Source organism: Camelina sativa, chromosome 10 (genome assembly GCF_000633955.1).
Source record: "Camelina sativa cultivar DH55 chromosome 10, Cs, whole genome shotgun sequence".
Taxonomy (NCBI): Eukaryota; Viridiplantae; Streptophyta; class Magnoliopsida; order Brassicales; family Brassicaceae; genus Camelina; species Camelina sativa.
This window is the reverse complement of record NC_025694.1, coordinates 22,316,407-22,335,676: the sequence shown is the minus strand read 5'-3', so window position 1 is coordinate 22,335,676 and position 19,270 is coordinate 22,316,407. Positions and strand designations below refer to the sequence as shown.

The 19,270-nt window shown below is 38.5% G+C and overlaps 4 protein-coding genes, 1 long non-coding RNA gene and 1 pseudogene across 6 annotated transcripts in view; 2 read left to right on the top strand and 4 right to left on the bottom strand.

The window, feature by feature from the left end:
* Window positions 1-1,271, top strand: part of LOC104719587 — a 1,901-nt gene extending 630 nt beyond the window's left edge. Inside the window, exons 2-6 of one of the 2 annotated variants that reach the window (XR_756640.2) lie at window positions 324-412; window positions 500-573; window positions 666-828; window positions 916-1,059; window positions 1,171-1,271. This is a non-coding gene — a long non-coding RNA (uncharacterized LOC104719587). Of the gene's footprint in view, window positions 1-35; window positions 413-499; window positions 574-665; window positions 829-915; window positions 1,060-1,170 lie in introns of those variants that run through there. The other variant, XR_756639.2, reaches the window with a different exon arrangement.
* On the bottom strand, window positions 1,629-4,063 carry LOC104720615 (annotated as a pseudogene).
* On the top strand, window positions 5,916-7,694 carry LOC104719586 (EID1-like F-box protein 2). The gene is made up of 2 exons (XM_010437530.2): window positions 5,916-6,157; window positions 6,597-7,694. Exon 2 carries the CDS (start codon window positions 6,606-6,608, stop codon window positions 7,353-7,355), a length of 750 nt encoding a protein of 249 aa, XP_010435832.1. The 5' UTR covers window positions 5,916-6,157; window positions 6,597-6,605; the 3' UTR covers window positions 7,356-7,694.
* Window positions 7,573-9,748, bottom strand: LOC104720614 (pentatricopeptide repeat-containing protein At5g39350-like; the record flags this gene model as incomplete). Its single annotated transcript, XM_010438496.2, has 1 exon — window positions 7,573-9,748. A coding segment is annotated over one exon (2,022 nt), but the record flags the coding sequence as incomplete, so codon positions are not given.
* LOC104719585 (histidine-containing phosphotransfer protein 3) lies at window positions 14,533-16,287 on the bottom strand. The gene is made up of 6 exons (XM_010437529.2): window positions 16,053-16,287; window positions 15,357-15,487; window positions 15,215-15,286; window positions 15,053-15,124; window positions 14,883-14,955; window positions 14,533-14,793 (listed from the first exon to the last, which is right to left on the bottom strand). Exons 1-6 carry the CDS (start codon window positions 16,116-16,118, stop codon window positions 14,740-14,742), a joined length of 468 nt encoding a protein of 155 aa, XP_010435831.1. The 5' UTR covers window positions 16,119-16,287; the 3' UTR covers window positions 14,533-14,739.
* Window positions 17,872-18,574, bottom strand: LOC104720613. Its single transcript, XM_010438495.1, has 2 exons — window positions 18,330-18,574; window positions 17,872-18,209 (listed from the first exon to the last, which is right to left on the bottom strand). The coding sequence occupies exons 1-2, from the start codon at window positions 18,572-18,574 to the stop codon at window positions 17,933-17,935; spliced, it is 522 nt and encodes a 173-aa protein (XP_010436797.1). The 3' UTR covers window positions 17,872-17,932.

Here is a 19,270-nt window from a genome sequence, read left to right as displayed (position 1 = left end):
TTTTTTTTTTTTTTTTTTTTACTCTCTTTTTCTCATAGATCGATCAGTACTTGTTGTGTTTGTGTACCACACAAACAAAGGAATAAAATCACGTCATGTCTAATTTTATGGGACTGTCCATTGAAGTAATCTTAAGTTTCTCATTGTAGTTAAAGATGCATGATTTTGTTAAGTTTCTCTAGGGTCTATATTAGAAATTCATCATCTCCCTGACAATGCTCTTCTTCCTGCGCTTAAGACTCTCACTGTTGATTCAGTTAGATTCTCTGATCATTCTGGTTGTGCGTTCCAAAAGCTTATCTCTGCTTGCCCTGTGCTTGTAGAGTTAAATATGGTTAATGTTGAATGGGAGCATTGGGAACTATTCCCTCCAAGATGTGAAGATGAACCAGTTCTAGCAAATCAATTCTCAGTAAGTTAGAGACTTTGCAGGAAGAAACTGGTTTTAGGATATTTCTGATGATGAACTTTAAGCCATGTTTCAAACTGTTTGATGCAGGCATTTGTTTCACGTCTTAATGGTAAAAAAAAGTACTCAAGCGTGTTATGTTCTAAGAACCCAAAGCTTGGCAAGTAAGTACTACACTACTCTCTGCTGCTTGTTAGCTTGCGGTGGATATTCTTTGTTTTGAGATGATTGACATTAATATATTTGAACAAACAAGAGTCAGAATCTGGAATTGGTTCTTGTGACTGGAATCTGAAAGGAGACAAGTCTACCTATCATGCTTTAGCGCAATTGCAGCTGCCTTTGGAGGAGGCTTGCCTCCGGGTATAACTGGCACAAATGATAGGTGTACATTGCTTGTCTCCAATCTGAATGCGGATGTAAGTTGGTCATTTCCCCTTCTGCTTTTGACAACTTGTTTTTTTCTTACGATATTTTCGGGCCTTACCAGTTTTCATTTGATTCAGAGTATTGATGAGGATAAGCTATTCAATCTGTTTTCTCTTTACGGGAACATTGTAAGGATTAAACTTCTTCGGAACAAACCTGACCACGCCCTTGTCCAAATGGGTGATGGTTTCCAAGCTGAACTTGCAGTACATTTCTTGAAGGTTTGTCTTTACCCTTTTTTTGTCAATATAAGCGCATTTGAGATTGTACTTGGGACAAGTTCTGAGTTACGAAGATGTATAATGGAAATTTTAATTTGTGTTTCTTTGCAGGGAGCGATGCTATTTGGTAAGCGGTTAGAAGTAAACTTCTCGAAGCATCCAAATATAACACCAGGCACAGACTCCCATGATTACGTAAACTCGAAACAACTCTTGTAAAAAAATACATAATATACATCTAACAATGATTCATTTTGTTCCACAAAACAACAGTAACTATTTGCAAAAAAAAACACCAAACAAAAAGCAATTTCAAACCAAGTACATAATATACAATAATTTACATAAATAAAAAACTCCATCGAACAAAAAAAAAATACAGCCAATCAAAACCGCACAATAAATCATCCACAAAACAATTCACAAATAAGATGTTAAAGATATAAGGAATCTCTAATCCAACACAAACCTACAAAAACAGAATACAACACATGATAAAAAAAAAAACCACACACAATAACTAAAATTACAAAAAACAAAAAAAGAACCACACAAAAAACCCTTCCCGCGGCATAGCGCGGATAATAGACCCATTTAATTCTGTTACATTTATGATTGTTTGACACAAAAACTGCCAATGATCTCTCTTCTTTGAATCTCTCATAATTTATCAACCTGAGTTACTTCTCATCTCGATTATGCTATGACCCGGTTTCTTTCTCAATCCAACATCCTCCATCATCTTTCTCACCTTCTCCGCATCTTTCCATCGTCCTACAGCTGCATAGATATTTGCCAACAGCACGTAATTCCCTGTGTTCTCTGGTTCAAGCTCAAACAGCTTGTTTGCTGCCATTTCTCCTAGCTGGACATTCTCGTGCATGACACAAGCAGCAAGCAATGCACCCCAAACGCCTGAGGTCGGTTCAAATGGAATTTGTAATGACACTGTAAGCTTCTTCTAACCGACCTTCTCGACCAAGGAGATCAACGATGCAAGTGTAATGGTTTGATCGAGCTACCGTTTTATAATTTTCAAGCATAAACCTAAATAATGTCAAGCCTTCTTCAACCAAACCGGAATGACTACAGGCGTTTAAGGCAGAAGTAAACGTGCTTTCCCTTGGAGTCACACCAGACCGAACAATTTCCATGAAAACTAGCAACGCGTTATGACCATCTCCGTGCATCCCATAGCCAGATATTAACGCACCACATAGAACTGCATCTTTGCTCTTGTGTTTCTCCTGGATTCCATTGAATATCTTGTGAGCGGATTCTAAAGTTCCACACTTTGAGTAAACATGAACCATCCCTGTAGCAGCATCAAGGCTTGACATAAACCCGGTTTTGGTTAGATAGCAATGGATAGTCATAGCTGGGCGCAACTCTGCCAAAGTTGAATATGCTGGAAGAAGACTGTTTAATGTAGCAAAGTCGGTTTCAACATCTTTCCGTCGCATCCATTTGAACAGATGCAACGCATCCCTCACAAGTTCATTCTGTACACAACCAGCAATAATTGCACTCCAAAGACCAGTATGGTTTTTTGAAGCCCCTGAAAATACTTTAAAGCAGAGGTCTATGCGATTGCATTTAGCATACATTCTGATCAAAGATGTCTCCATGATGATATCAGAATAAACCTTTTGCCTTATTGCCCAACCATGTAAACATTTACCATCATTCAGCTTCAAAGCATCACCACATGCCGAAACAAGACAGGCTATAGTCACAACATCAGGTCTTACGCCTTCAAACTGCATTAATCTACACAACTCTAAAGCGTTTCCCACATCCCCATCTTCAGTATATCCATTAATCATACAATTCCAGGTGATCACATTCCTTTGCTCCATCCTGTCAAAGACAAATCTCGCCTCATCCATACGATTACATTTCAAGTACATGTTCACCAACGCATTCTTCACTTCTATTTTATCCCCTAAACGCTTCTCTTCCACCAATTTATGAACATTTCTACCCATTTCCAAATCCTTCAAGTGACCACAAACAGGCAACATGGAAACAACCGTGACATGGTCAGGATCAACACCTTCATTTACCATCCAATCAAAGATCAACAAAGCATCATTCATATAACCATTCCTATAATACCCACTAATCATAGTGTTCCACGAGATCACATCTCTGTTCTGCATCACATCAAACACCTTCCTCGCCATTTCAATCCTCCCAAGATTCATATACATAGCCAACAACGCGCTCTGAACAAACTTATCAGCACCAAACCAACTTCTCAAGATCCTCCCATGCATAACCAACCCCAGTTTCATCGATTTCAACTCTCCAGCAGCCTTGACAACACACTTAACTCCCTCACCAACCATCTTAATAAACACATTGACCGCATCGTGATACAATCCATCACGCACGTACATTCTGATAACAATGTTATATGAAAACAAAGACCTTTCAGGCATTTCCTCGAACAGTTTCCGTGCATAAGCGATGTGACCGCATAAAGCATAGGTTGCGGAGAGAGTCGAGACAATGTGGCCGGAGACTCGACCGCCGGTGATGATGTGGCAGTGTAAAGCCTTGGTTTTGGAGATTGATTGAGTAGCTGCATAGTGATTCAAGAGAGATTGGTATCGCTTGACGCTAAGTGCGTGTTTGGCTCTGCGCAGTACTTCGCTCATTTAAAACTCCGACGGTTGCGAAGAGTATGACTCTCTCCATTGGGTCAGGTTTGTTTTTTTTTGTTAAAAAGCGACATAGCAGAACAAAATGCGTGCCGGATTGTGTGATTCACCACGAGAACTGTGTGTGGAGAGCCGAGAAGCACTTCTGCATGTTTTCTTTGCTGCACTAACCATACTTTCTGGTTTTGCATAACCTGAACAAATGGTTGACCAATCTGAAAATGCCACGTTATCTTAAAACCACACAGAGCAATATTCGTGACACAAGTACTAATGAGTCATTGTTACTGAGTCGTTTAACTAATTATTCCAAAACAAGAACAAGAACTAGGAGAAACATGTGAAGTACGAAATCATGTCTCAAGAAACTAGAGGAAAAAACGAAAACCAAATTCATTCTTATATGCGAATTACAGAAAGTCTACTGCTCTTACTTTTTCTTTAGTGGTAAATACACCCATTTCGAATGGTTTGAGACTTAGTGTAGTTGTGTCAAGATTGACTTTGACGAGACTTTGTAAATTGTAATACATTCTTTCAAGTTTTAGCCTAATAAATATGTCAAAACTAGGAAATGACCGACGCCATGTGTGGGTTTATTTGTCTTTAAAAATAAATTATCAGCTGTATAAAGGCATCTCCATCGGTGTAAAAGAGAAGAAGAGATCAAACAAATTAAATTGTAATAATTTTTAATATAATTTTGCTTTTCAATGAAATTTTATTTAATATTTTAAGTTAAACCAATATATCAAAAGATGAAAATATCTTAAAGATAATCATTTAATTAGAAGAGCTCAAATCAATTGAATAAATAGAAAATTTAAATATTGCAAGAGTATATAATGAACATTTTGATATTAAAGATAATACTTGTCATTTTCTTTTACTATGATGTATAGCAAAATCACCTATGTATCTTTCTATTTAACTTACCTTTAGTAGCTAAGGCTTTAACTTAGCTTTACCACATATCGAGTATGTGGCAACTCAATTTCTTGAAAAGTTTTCACTAAAAAATAAAACGTTTTTCAAAGATTTGTGCTTGTATATCAAAGTTCATGTAAATAAAAATGGTTAAATAAGAGTATCAATTATGACCATAATAATGTGTATTTACATCTTTTGGATTTTTTTCTTCGAATGGTATTATAACATATGTGCAATTAATTGGCATAATTTGTTTATTGATGAACTGCGAATAACTCAAAAAAAATTTAGATGAAGGGTTACTTTACTCTATTTGAAATCACAAGGATAAGCAAAAACATAGTACTCCACCACAACCAAAACATAAAAATATAGAAAATAACTAAAAGCTAACCCTTTCATTTTTGTGTATATTTACTTATTTTCACTTGAATTAAAACAAATTCTATCTTTTGAGAAATATTTGCTATGAGAAGATTCCAACAGATAAAATATTTACAATACGCTGCATTTAATTTAACGTACATGTATTGAAATTACCAACACTTTTCTCATACCATTACCCGAAAAAGTCTAGATTTTATTTTAAGATACATTCAACACTGTTTTTTTTATGATGCTGGAAATCAAATAATTATTAACGTCTATAATATAGTGGAAAACCATAAGTATGTAAAATTTAAGAACAAAGTTGAGACTCTAAAAAGATAAACATAACACCTTCAAATAGATATGTTTCGACTTTACTATAACAAAATTAAAATATTTTTGACTGTTTAAGTTTTTGTATGATAAAATATTATATCATATATACTGAAAACTGATCGGTAACTATTGATTACAATGGTAATGATTTACTACATTATTACTTAATACTTACTATCATATACTATTGTTAGTATTCACTATCATATATTATGACCATTATCAAAGTATACCATATTTGTGAAATGAATACAAAACTTAAATAACAAAAAGTTTTTGGCAGTAATAAATAACGTATAACGAGAAATGGTATTACAAAACTTAAAACACAACAAGGCTTACTTAGAATGAAAAATCAGTAAAAATATTTCGAGCAACATCTAACCAACATATTGTTTCGGTGGTTACATTTTTCAGTGGATATGCTTGAGCACGCAAAATCAACGTTAACAGTTGTTTGCGGAGTCCAGTAAGTTAGTCAAACAAATAGCTCAGAGTACCGTAACATACACCTTACCGTACCTGAACATAGCTCAGAGTCGTTCAGACAAATTTGTACATAGAAAAAAATGAAAAAAAAAATTTAGGAAAGAAAGCAGATTTGCTTCTCTCTCGATTCTTTGCATGCATTTGCTCATGTACAAAATTCATTTCTGGGTATTGCTGGAAATAGCTGTATTACTTGAAATGTTTAACCTTTACCCTTTTTTCTCTGGTCAGATTTTGTGTTCTCCTTAGAGCTCAAAACCCTAATCTCGATTCTTCTACTCAAAAGTTTCGCACTGCTATAAGCTAAGGTGAGAGATTCTGTTCCCATGAAGATGTTTTCACATTGTAAGAATCATGGTTCTGGAAAAGAAGTTGATAAGGTTCATTAGTCATCTTGGGGTTTAGGGTCTTCATTGGCTTTATCGAACTTTATGTAAATTTGTATCTGATTGATTCTTAGTATTTTGTTTTTGGTCTTGTGGGCATCTTAAAAGGTCCTATTTTTACTTAATTTAGGTTGACCTATGAATTAATTTCATTACATAGCTGTTTATATATATATATATATCTATAAAGAATGCATCTTTGATTTGGGTTTAGTTTATATAAACTCACTGGTGTTGCATTCATGGTCAGCTTAACCATTAGTTAAAGCGTTCATTGAAAACTGCAACTTGTGTGGTTAGATACTGTATGATAATTATCTTATCTAAAGATTGGTTTTGCTCGATTTGGTTGTTCTGCTAGGTTGAGGAAATGATTATAGCAAAGCAATACCGTTGCGTTCACTCGGCGACTTGTCATTGCACAAAAGGACATATTAGTGAAGAAGTATTGTTTCTTATGGTTCAACATCTAAACTGGAATCCTAATGTAATCGCCACTCTATCTTGTGTCTGTAAATGGTTTGATGATCTCGCTAAGCGGTTACTGTGGAAAGAGTTCTGCAGAGGTAGAGCGCCCAAGATGATGTCTGACCTTCAATCTAGTGGTAGCCATAGTGTTGATGGGAGTTGGAGAGCGCTTGGGAAACTTTTGATTTACTGCTCAGGTTCGAGTAAAGGTGGACTCTTTAACGATGTTCAAATCCCTGGTCATTTTGTTCATAGAACCCGTTTCTCTAGAACATCGGGAAGGAGCTTTCTTCCTCCACAATGTCGAACAGATGATATTCTCTATGTTTCTGATCCTTGTGAACATCTTGATCAAGGGGAAGATGGTGATTTGGGATTCTTCCGTGGGATTTTTAAATCGTTTTCAATTTCAAAGGTGAGGAAGTTGCTTATTAAGAAAGGGACACCATTTCATCCTACAGAAGTTTGTCCATATTGCAAAGCGAAACTGTGGAGTATGCTTCAGGCGAAAATGATACCACAGAGTGCTAGCTGTAGATTGGGAGCTTATGAAGATAGCATTGAGTATTATGTTTGCCTCAATGGGCATATGCTTGGAGTTTGTACACTCTTACCCTTGTCTGATTCTGAAGGGGCTACCGAGTTTCAGTGATTGGAGAATTTCGACCTTGCGTTTTCCTTTGCAGGAAATGCTTAAATCTTCTATGTTACTTGTGAATTGTTGTTGCTAGACTTTGCCACTTTGGGAATCATCACTTTGCACAGAGCTGGTGTGAAACTGTGAAGTGTGTCATAAGGTGAAGGTTTACAAGGTTCGACGAAGAGAGTTAACGGTTTCAGATTCTCAATCTACCATTGGTGTGCATATACAAACCATTTGTTGATTTTGTACATGTATATGTATATGTATATGTATGAACAACACTTGCAAATTGTAATAGACGCATTTAATTCTGTTACATTTATGATTGTTTGACACAAAAACTGCCAATGATCTCTCTTCTTTGAATCTCTCATAATTTATCAACCTGAGTTACTTCTCATCTCGATTATGCTATGACCCGGTTTCTTTCTCAATCCAACATCCTCCATCATCTTTCTCACCTTCTCCGTATCTTTCCATCGTCCTAAAGCTGCATAGATATTTGCCAACAGCACGTAATTCCCTGTGTTCTCTGGTTCAAGCTCAAACAGCTTGTTTGCTGCCATTTCTCCTAGCTGGACATTCTCGTGCATGACACAAGCAGCAAGCAATGCACCCCAAACGGTTGAGGTCGGTTCAAATGGAATTGTTGTAATGACACTGTAAGCTTCGTCTAACCGACCTGCTCGGCCAAGGAGATCAACAATGCAAGTGTAATGGTTTGATCGAGCTACCGTTTTATAATTTTCAAGCATAAACCTAAATAATGTCAAGCCTTCTTCAACCAAACCGGAATGACTACAAGCATTTAAGGCAGAAGTAAACGTGATTTCGTTTGGCGTCACACCAGACCGAACCATTTCCATGAAAACTAGCAACGCGTTATGACCATCTCCATGCATCCCATAGCCAGATATTAACGCACCCCATAGAACTGCATCTTTGCTCTTGTGTTTCTCCTGGATTCCATTGAATATGTTGTGAGCGGATTCTAAAGTTCCACACTTTGAGTAAACATGAACCAGCCCTGTAGCAGCATCAAGGCTTGACATAAACCCGGTTTTCGTTAGATAGCAATGGATATTCATTGCTTGGCGCAAATCTGCCAAAGTTGCATATGCTGGAAGGAGACTGTTTAACGTAGCAATGTTGGTTTCAACATCTTCCCGTCGCATCCATTTGAACAGATGCAACGCGTCCCTCACAAGTTCGTTCTGTACACAACCAGCAATAATTGCACTCCAAGGACCAGTATGGTTTTTTGAAGCCCCTGAAAATACTTTAAAGCAGAGGTCTATGCGATTGCATTTAGCATACATGCTGATCAAAGATGTTTCCATGATGATATCAGAGTAAACCTTTTGCCTAATTGCCCAACCATGTAAACATTTACCATCATTCAGCTTCAAAGCATCACCACATGCCGAAACAAGAGAGACAACAGTCACAACATTAGGTCTTACGCCTTCAAACTGCATTAATCTACACAACTCTAAAGCGTTTCCCACATCCCCATCTTCAGTATATCCATTAATCATACAAGTCCAGGTGATCACATCCCTTTGCTCCATCCTGTCAAAGACAAATCTCGCCTCATCCATACGGTTACATTTCAAGTACATGTTCACCAACGCATTCTTCACCTCTATTTTATCCCCTAAACGCTTCTCTTCCACCAATTTATGAACATTTCTACCCATTTCCAAATCCTTCAAGTGACCACAAACAGGCAACATGGAAACAATCGTGACATGGTTAGGATCAACACCTTCATTTACCATCCAATCAAAGATCATCAAAGCATCATTCATATAACCATTCCTATAATACCCACTAATCATAGTGGTCCACGAGATCACATCTCTGTTCTGCATCACATCAAACACCATCCTCGCCATTTCAATCCTCCCAAGGTTCATATACATATCCAACAACGCGTTCTGAACAAACTTATCAGCACCAAACCAACTTCTCAAGATCCTCCCATGCATAACCAACCCCAATTTCATCGATCTCAACTCTCCAGCAGCCTTGACAACAAAAGGGTATGTATAACCATCCGGAACACACTTAACTCCCTCACTAACCATCTTAATAAACACATTAACCGCATCGTGATACAATCCATCACGCACGTACATTCTGATAACAATGTTATATGAAAGCAAAGAGCTTTCAGGCATTTCCTCGAACAGCTTCCGTGCATAGGCGATGTGACCGCATAAAGCATAGGTTACGGAGAGAGTCGAGACAATGTCGCCGGAGAGTCGACCGCCGGTGATGATGTGGCAGTGTAAAGCCTTGGTTTTGGAGATTGATTGAGTAGCTCCATAGTGATTCAAGAGAGATTGGTATCGCTTGACGCTAAGTGCGTGTTTGGCTCTGCGCAGTACTTCGCTCTTTTAAAACCGACGGTTGCGAAGAGTAAAGACTCTCTTTATTGGGGTCGGGTTTGTAAAAAGAACGCGACAAAGAAGATCGAAGTGCGTGCCGGATTGTAATTCCCCTCGAGTACTGTGTGTCGTTTTCTTTTTCTTTTTTTTTTCGGTACAAGAACAAAGGGAGAAAAACTCCCATTATAAAAGAAAACAAACAAACATAAATACAAATTTGTTGCGGTATTACACCTCCACCAACATCCTCCGAGACAAGTTCATCAACACAAGTCGGACTATCCTCTAACAAGTGAAACCCCAACTATAGAGTCAGCCCCAGCTCAAATGTGATGGACAGAGTCAGCCCCAGCCCCGGCCCAAGGGACCAAGCTTTTTACATAAAAATTAAATAAGAAATAAGGTCTAAATTTTGTAAAAATATAAAAATAGCCCCAAAATAATTCATGAAAGATTCCAAATGTTTCTAAAATATATCTTTCTGGGGGCCAAAATAATCCAGCTTTTTTGACTTATCAAAAGGTTTTTCCGTATCCTTTTGTGTTGTCATTCAATCAATCATCTCGTTTTGAGTCGTTTGTCGTATGTACAAGATCGTGACAGATAATGGCCCATAGTTTATCTCCTTGCAGTTCGAGAGCTTTTGTGCGAAGTGGAGAATACGACTTAGCAAGTCAACTCCTCACTACTTGCAAGGGAATGGGCAAGCTGAAGCAATGAATAAGGTCATTTTGGTCAATTTGAAGAAACGGCTGGACTCCCGCAAAGGACGTTGGTCGGACGAATTACAAGGTGTACTCTGGGCAATCCAAACTACACCTCGTCGGGCCACCAACGACACGCCTTTTTCTTTCTACGGGGTTGATGCCGTAGTCCTAGCTGATATAGAGGTACCCAGAGTCCGTACCACATTAAATCCATCTCGGACTACGGAAAATGAAGAGTTCCTACCAGACACTCTCGATGTCATAAATGAGAGATGGGACCAGGCCTTGGTTCGAATGCAAAACTACCAAAATGCTGTAGCCCGTTACTATAACTCCAAAGTCCGAGGCAGGCCCTTGACAGTCGGCGATCTGGTGCGTCGGAAGGTCTATGAGAACACCGAGGAGGAAAACACGGGACAACTAGGAATCAACTCGGAAGGTCCATACAAGATCACAAGCGAAGTCCAAAATGGCGTCTATCGGCTGGAAGATTCAGATGGGAAACCCGTACGGAGGTCCTGGAATTCTTTACACCTGAAACGCTTTTATAGTTAGTTCGATCTTAACTATGTATCGAACTACGACTGGCTTGATCCCGAAAAAGGGTACGTAGGCAGCCAGTTGAGGGTCGTGCCTATGCTCTCCTCTTGTCTCCTTGCCAAGCTCCTACTGATTCTCGTACCATCCCACCATTGTTGGCATCCGTACTTACCGACTTCTTGGACATCTTTCCATCAAAATTACCCACTGGTTTGCCTCCGTTACGTGATATTCAACACCAAATCGACCTGGTTCCTGGTGCTACACTTCTTAACCGGCCACATTACCGCATGAGCCCTGCGGAGCATGAAGAACTCTGACATCAAGTTGAAGACCTCCTTCGGAAAGGCCACATTCGGGAAAGCTTGAGTCCCTATGCGGTTCCAGCTTTATTGATTCCTAAAAAGGATGGCACTTAGCGTATGTGTGTCGATAGCCGCACCATCAACAAGATTATGGTTCGTTACCGCTTTCCTATCCCTCGTTTGGATGATCTCTTGGACCAAATTGGGAAAGCTTCCATTTTCACCAAGATTGATCTTAAGAGCAGTTACCACGAAATTCGTATTCAACCTGGCGATGAATGGAAAACGGCCTTTAAGACGTGTGAAGGCCTGTTCGAGTGGCTGGTTATGCATTTTGGTCTGTCAAATTCTCTTAGCACTTTCATGAGGATCATGAACCAAGCTCTTCGGCCATTTATTGGTCGCTTTGTGGTGGTTTACTTTGACGATATCCTCATTTTCAGTTTCTTGATGAGTGAGCATGCCCACCACCTACGTGAGGTTCTTCTGGTATTGCGCAGATAACAATTGTTCGGTGCCAGGCACAAGTGTCACTTTGGGGCTTCGGAGGTTTTATTCCTCGGTTATGTCATTTCGGGTCAAGGTTTGGCCGTTGATAAGACAAAGATTGAGGCTGTTCGTACTTGGCCTATTCCGCGTACGGTGTCTGATGTCCGCAGTTTTCACGGGTGGGCCACTTTTTATAGACGCTTTGTTCCCAACTTTAGCACGGTTATGGCACCTATTACAAGTCTCATGAAGAGTGTTAAGTTTGAATGGACTCCAGAAGCTGACCATGCGTTTTCATTGATCAAGGATAAGCTGACTTCTGCTCCAATCCTTGTATTACCGGATTTTTCTCTAACATTTGAGCTGCATTGTGATGCTTCGAAGGTGGGCATTGGTGCTGTGCTTAGTCAGCAAGGCCGTTCGGTGGCTTATTTTAGTGAAAAATTGGCTGGTGCGCGTTCACGGTACAATACCTACGACATGGAGTTTTACGCTATTGTTCAGGCCATTAAGCATTGGCGTCATTATCTGGTTCACCGCGACTTCATTCTCTTTACGGACCATGATGCCCTGTGACACTTGGATAGTCAGGTGAACGTTTCGTCCCGTCATGCCTCCTGGATTGCATTTTTACAACAGTTTACTTTTTCGATACGCCACCAATCCGGAGCCACAAACCGTGTCGTCGACGCTTTGAGTAGGCGTCACTGCCTCCTTGGTACTATGTATACGGTAGCCCCTGGTTTTGCTACCTTTGCTAATATGTACCAGTCTGATCCTTTCTTTGGGAGTATATTTTTGGAAGCGGACAGTGGTCTCTCTGATGAGTTTATGTGTCCCTGAATGCAGTTTGCGTTTATGTGTCCTTGAATGCAGTTTGCGTTTACAGATTGTTCAGGAACTCCACAATGAAGGTCATGTGGGTCGTGACCGTACCCTCCACCTCGTCTTGGCGTCGTATTATTGGCCGTCACTTCGCCGAGATGTTGAACCCTTTGTTGAACGTTGCCGTGTTTGTCAGACTTCCGAAGGCAAAGCCTCCATGCAGGGTTGTATATGCCACTTCCGGTGCCTTCCCAAACTTGGACTGACCTGAGCATGGACTTTGTTTTGGGACTCCCTCGTACTCAACGAGGTAATGATTCCATTTTTGTTGTGGTTGACCGTTTCTCAAAGATGGTTCATTTTATTTCCTGCAAAAAGACCACCGATGCTATTATTGTGGCCTCTCTGCTCTTTCGTGAGATATATCGCTTGCATGGTCTGCCGTTGTACATTGTGTGTGACCGCGATACACGTTTTCTAAGCCATTTTTGGAGGTCCTTGTGGAAACTACTTCGTACTAGCTTGGACATGAGCTCTGCTTATCACCCACAGTCTGACGGTCAAACAGAGGTGGTTAATCGTTCATTGGGCGATTTGCTTCGGTGCTTGGTGGGTGACAATATTAATAGTTGGGATACCAAGCTTTGTCAGGCAGAATTTGCGCATAACCACGCCTCGAACCGAAGTCTTGGCTTTGCTCCGTTTCGCGTGGTGTACGGTATTCTCCCTCGTTGTTTGCTGGATCTTACCACTCTTCCTGATCGTGATCGTTTTCATGGCCAGGCTATCGATTTCGTCGATCATTAGCAGTCGCTCCATAAACAAGCTCAAGACAATTTGGAAGTCTCTCAGGCGAAGTACAAGGAAGTTGTCGATGTGAAATGTCGTGCCTTGGTCTTTCAACCGGGCGACTTGGTATGGGTGGTTCTCACTAAGGAACGTTTTCCTGCTCGTGAGTACAATAAGCTCAAGTCGCGTAAGATAGGTCCCCTTGAAGTTTTGGAACGAATTAACGACAATGCCTATCGTGTGAAGCTGCCTCCTCATTTGCGTACCTCGGATGTGTTCAATGTTAAGCACCTGTCTCCGTTCCGTGGTGACAATGAGGCCGTGGATTCGAGGGCGAATCCTCTCCCACCTGGGGAGACCTGATGTAGCGGCCATTGTTCTTCTGATGGGCCTTAGTAGTCGTTTGCGTGCCCATCAAGAAAGAGTCGGTGTTGGTTTTTATTTCTTTTGATTTCGTTTTATCTAGGATAACTTTGGGTTTTATTTGGCTTTATCTTCTTAGATTAGGATCAAGTTTCGTGAGTCGTTACACAACTCCTGAGAGGAGGACTCTCACTCACTGTTCCGATCCGCTTGTTCGCCTCTCCTCTCCCGTTTGCTCTGTTTTACCATCACAAAACAGAGCATCACTTCCGCTTCTGTTTCTCACCGCTGCCACCACCTTTCGCTCCGCATCACAAGGAGAAATAATTTTTTAAAGATTGATTAAGAGAAAGGAGAAAGTCTTACTGAGAATGGAGAAGACTCATCTTCAGAGGGCAGTAAAGAAAGGAAGAAGCACAAGTTATCGAAAATGTCAGTCACACGGGAAGAAATAAACACAAGCGTGAATTCCAGCTTCGAAAAAGAAGTTCAATGTTCTCTCCTCCATTGCCACTAAAAGATGGTCTGACCTATTATCGGTTATGACTTGAGTCAATCAAAGAAGATAACTTTTGTGTCGTTGAAATGTTAACATTGGCTGAACGGTTCCACTTTGGTTTTAGCTTTCTTCTTGGTGTGTCCCCTTACCACTATTGTGACGGTTTCAAGTTTCTCTGGGGACAGCTGTGATACTTTATGATGATCCTGTTTCTAGCATCATTCTTGGTTTGTTGTTCATATGTTCTTACAAGATGCAAATTCATACTATTCAGAATAAGATCACCATCAAGATTCATGAGTTAAAATAGATGATATCAAAAGTTACATAATACTGATCTATGAAGAAACAATCACCTCTCTTTACCACACATTCTAAAGAGTCTTTTTTCTAAACAACAAATCCAAGTATTAGTAGTGCCTGAAGAATGCAAACGGATCATCACCATCATCTTTATTGTTCTGTTCTTGACCAGTCTAGTTTTTATATATCCACCTGAGGGATTCTACCACCAGCTTGGACAATCTGTTGCTCAAGCTGCAACAAAACAAAAAAAAAATGCAGGAATAATTCATGAAATCCGAAAGCAAGAAACTGACAAGAATTCACATAAGCTTTTCACTCACATTGAACAGATCTTGAAGTTTTGCCCTTAATGTCTTGTACTCGATATCCACCTGCTGCAAACATCTCACACACCTGTAACACCTAGACCAATTAGTCTCAGCAATCATATGTAACATTAGAAGAAATATGAGATTCTCCTATACAAGGTCCGGAAAAAAAGAAAGCTGACCCTTCAAAGTTCTGAGAGTCGCAGCAGTCCTTGAGGGTAACACAAAGACCTTTGACTTTCTTGGCGCCAACACTTCATAAAAACAAGAAAGGAGCTCTTCATTGAGACTAGATCCAAGATTTAGACAATAAGACCGAGATCGTACCCATCAACGAAACATACCTTGAGCTACTACCTTTGAGTTGGTGAACACTAGAACCCACCAGCTTAAAATCAACATTTCCTGTCTGATCTCTGAATATATATATGAACAATCATTAAACAATCATAAAACTAGTAAAAGAATGATAAGGAAAACACTTACAAAGCTCTAGCCATATTACTGATAAGCTTCTCACAGTCTTCAAAGAAAAGAGTAACAACCTCAGCCACAAAATCAGGACTACATTCATCTTGCAGCTTTTTCAATTCAGTGAATTGATCATCCAGAAACCCCTTCACAAACCAAAAGATAAAAAATCTCAGAAACCCATTTTCACAAACACTAAACTCAATTCTTAAAAGCCTCAATTCCCCCAATAGATAAGCTTCAATAAGAATCCTAAAACCAGCAGAGAGACAACTTTGAAAAAACTCATTTCATAAACACTAAACTCAATTCTTAAATCCCCAATTTCCAAATACAAGCTTCAAGAAGTACCCTAAAAACAGCAGAGAGCCATCTCTAAAAAGGAGAAAACTTTGAGAAAATAGAGACTAACCCATTTCCTAAAATCCCCAATTGCCATATACAAGCTTCAGTAAGAACCCTGGAAACTGTAGAGAGCCATCTCTAAAAAGGAGACAACTTTAAAGAAGGAGACTATAACCCATTTCACACAAACACAAAACCCAATTCCTAGAATCTCCAATTTCCAATTTAGAAGCTTCAATTAGAGCCCTAAAAAAAAACTGAAAAGGAGACACCTTTGAAACTTAAAATCACAATTTCTGAGTTCCCTTCACAAGAAAAGTAATCACTTTTATCCTGAATCTCTTAAGGGCAGATGCTAAAATTTACCTGCTGATAGAGAGAAATGGTGTAATCACGAAATTGTCTCTGTAACTGAGCAATGAGAGTGTCCATGGCGAAACAGAGAGAAGGAGGAGATGTGAAGTTTGATATTTGATTAATGAAAGAAAAGAAAAAAAAAACAGAGTTGGCTAAAGTTTTGGACTTTCGAAATTGCAATCCCAATAAAAGAGAGATTCTTACAGATCATCAAATCTGGAGATAAATAAATAAAGAAATACAAAACCTTTTCCCATAAAAAAGAGAAGGGATTTAGAATATGATTAGTTGTCACAAAAGACAACCTTTTTAGAAGTGGGAGAAGAAACATTGATTTAGGCCATGAATAATGGAATCTCTCATCTCTCATTCATGACACATGATTGATTCATTCACTCATTTACATTCTCTGCGTTTATGTTACATTTTCAACGTTAGGTGATTTCAAACCACTGACACCAAGATTACGAATCTCTCACGCTGGAAGATTTCTCTATTAGACAGAGACACAGAGAGAAATATATAATAGAGAATTTCCTATGAGCCTATCTTACCTTGTGGACAACACTCTTGGTTTGATGATTCTCTTACCGAGCTTTAGAGAGAATCACATACTCATCAACTTGACATATGAAAAAAATTTGAGTAGTTTTTACCTTGGTTTGAGTAGTTTTTACTTTGGTTTGAGTAGTTTTCGGTAGTAAGGCCAGGCAAGTCGGTTTTAAACCGGTAATCGATCCAAATGTAACTAGTAAGGCCAAATTAAGGAGGCCTGTCCGGGTTTATTTGGTAACCAATCCAAGGTAAGAGATCCAAAGAAAGAACTTTTGATTAGGGGCGGGCATTTATGGGTGAGGAGTGCACAAATCTTCCTATTGTATATGATTTGCTAAGCTGAAGCAATATGAGGCGTTGTATACCTCCTACTTGAAGGTGTCCGTATGACGAGGGCCGCCCAACATTAAAATGAAACATTGGTCTTGTCCACTATTGGGTACATCAACAAATTTATAAGGCCCTGATTGGTAGACTTTAAAAAAAATTTAAGCCTTGACAGGTATTTATTTGCCAATCATATTTTTTTTACTTTTATTTTTTTTAAAGCTTTGTAAATCATTTTTTTTTCGTTCTTTGTTTTCTCAAATTTTTTAAAGCGTCAAAACCAGGCTTTAAAACTAAACAAATATAAAACTTTATTTTTTTTTCTCTCCCTATTATATTTAAAAGCTCTCCAAAAGTTTATATATAAATTTTACATAAATTATTTTTACACATTAATTATTCTTATTTTTTTCTCCTTCTTTTAAGATCCATTTCAATAATAATTAATTTTATTTTCAATATCATCATTTTAATAATAAAAATAACAGCTTCAGTTTTAAGGGTCTGGTAACTGCGGTTGGGGCGGACAAATCCGTCTGCGGATCAGACCGTCCTGTTTTAAGTGTGGACAACAGACCGCAGCGGTCCTACTCTATTTGTAAAGAAAAACGGTCTGCAGTTGGTCCGCTGCGGTTTTGTTTCTGTTTTCTATAGACCGCACCACTGCGGACTACATATGATGAATGGTAAATAAAAAGCGGTATGATCCGCAGATGGATTTGTCCGCCCCAACCGCTGCAACCATTCACACCTTAAAAGTATTTGTTACCAATCAAATTTTAACAGTTAAAGTTTCTACAGTCAAAGCATCTACAGCTAAATTTTAAAAGTTAAAGTTTTTACGGCCATAAGTAACAGCCGTTACCAATAGGGGCCAATATTTAGTTAGAAAATACACTACTTGGCATATATAGTAAAAAATGATGGGGAAAGATTCGTATAATGATTGAGGAAATAAGGTGTAAAATATATTGGAAATGCTAAATATTGATCACGAAAAGTATACTTTAGCGAAGGTAGCGGCAGATAGGGAGGTTTCCAAACAAAGTTGCATTCCTGAGAGAGCCAGACTCGAAACGTAACATGGCTTCATCACACGCATAGTTCATCTTTGCACTCGTCCCATATCTGCAATCCGGAAGAAGCAACCGCGATCCGAACCGTATTTCACCCATCTCCTTAATACCCTCCATAATATCTTTCATAATCACACTGTCCATACCTTCCTCGGAAGTAATCGATGAAACACTAATCAGCTGAGCCCACCGTGGTATTAGATTGTAACTGATCGACCATGAAGATGAATTAAACAAAAAAAACATGTGACCAAACAAGCTAAATCAAGTTATAAAATTTTCTAAAACATAGGAGTATATAATGAAAAAAAAAGTGAACGTAATTAACCTCTCTATGGATGAAGTAGCGATGGTCACACCTTTGTATAGTATGAAAAACTTAAAATCTCCCCTGAGACACATATACCAACCAGGAAGATCTCTAGGGATCCTTATCAATAAATTCCATTTTAAACTAAGACTAGTCTCGGTTATATTAAGAACCGTGAAATCCATAGAAGGTATTGTAATATTTGGGACATAATTTTCTATTTCTTTTTGTTGTTCATACGCTGCGATAAGGCAATAGACCATCGCGGCAATGACGAAAGAGAGAAGGACCAAGAAGGCCAATCTTTTGAGGATCAACAGAACATACCTTTTTAGTGTAGGCGTCCGTGATACAGAGGTGAGTTTGGGTACTAATGCTTCTTTCTCCATTTTGAAACGCAGAGAGCAAGACTGAGAGAAACTATATACATTAGTACATTACACACACAAACTATTTATTGTTCTTTGTGTCAATGTTAATTTTACAGCAATAAACTGTTAAAGAGCTTATTTCTTATTTTTTTTTTTTGACAAGTGCATATCTTGTTTTTTTATTTGTTTTTTTGGTAATTTTTCATTTTGTACAGATTCCTTACCTTTAATAAGTTATGCTTTAAAGTTTCGATTAGTGCAAGAAAATTTGATTTGATTCAAAAAGCCATAAAATATGTGAAAGCGGAAAATAATATTACCTTCCATAAATGTATTTTTGTTGATACTGTGAAAAGGTGTATTTTGGGCGTGTTACCATTTTTTCATAAGTTTCCAATTAAATCAAAATTTGTATCAAAATTAGATTTGAAGTTTTCAACTTTTTATGGCGAAAATTCTTTTCTATCAGTTTTATTTGTTATCAGTTCTATCATATTATTTATATTCATCTATACAGTATTTTTTTTTTAAAATTTAAGTTCATGAGTAAATATTTTTTATAAGTGGATATCTAATTAAAATCTCAAA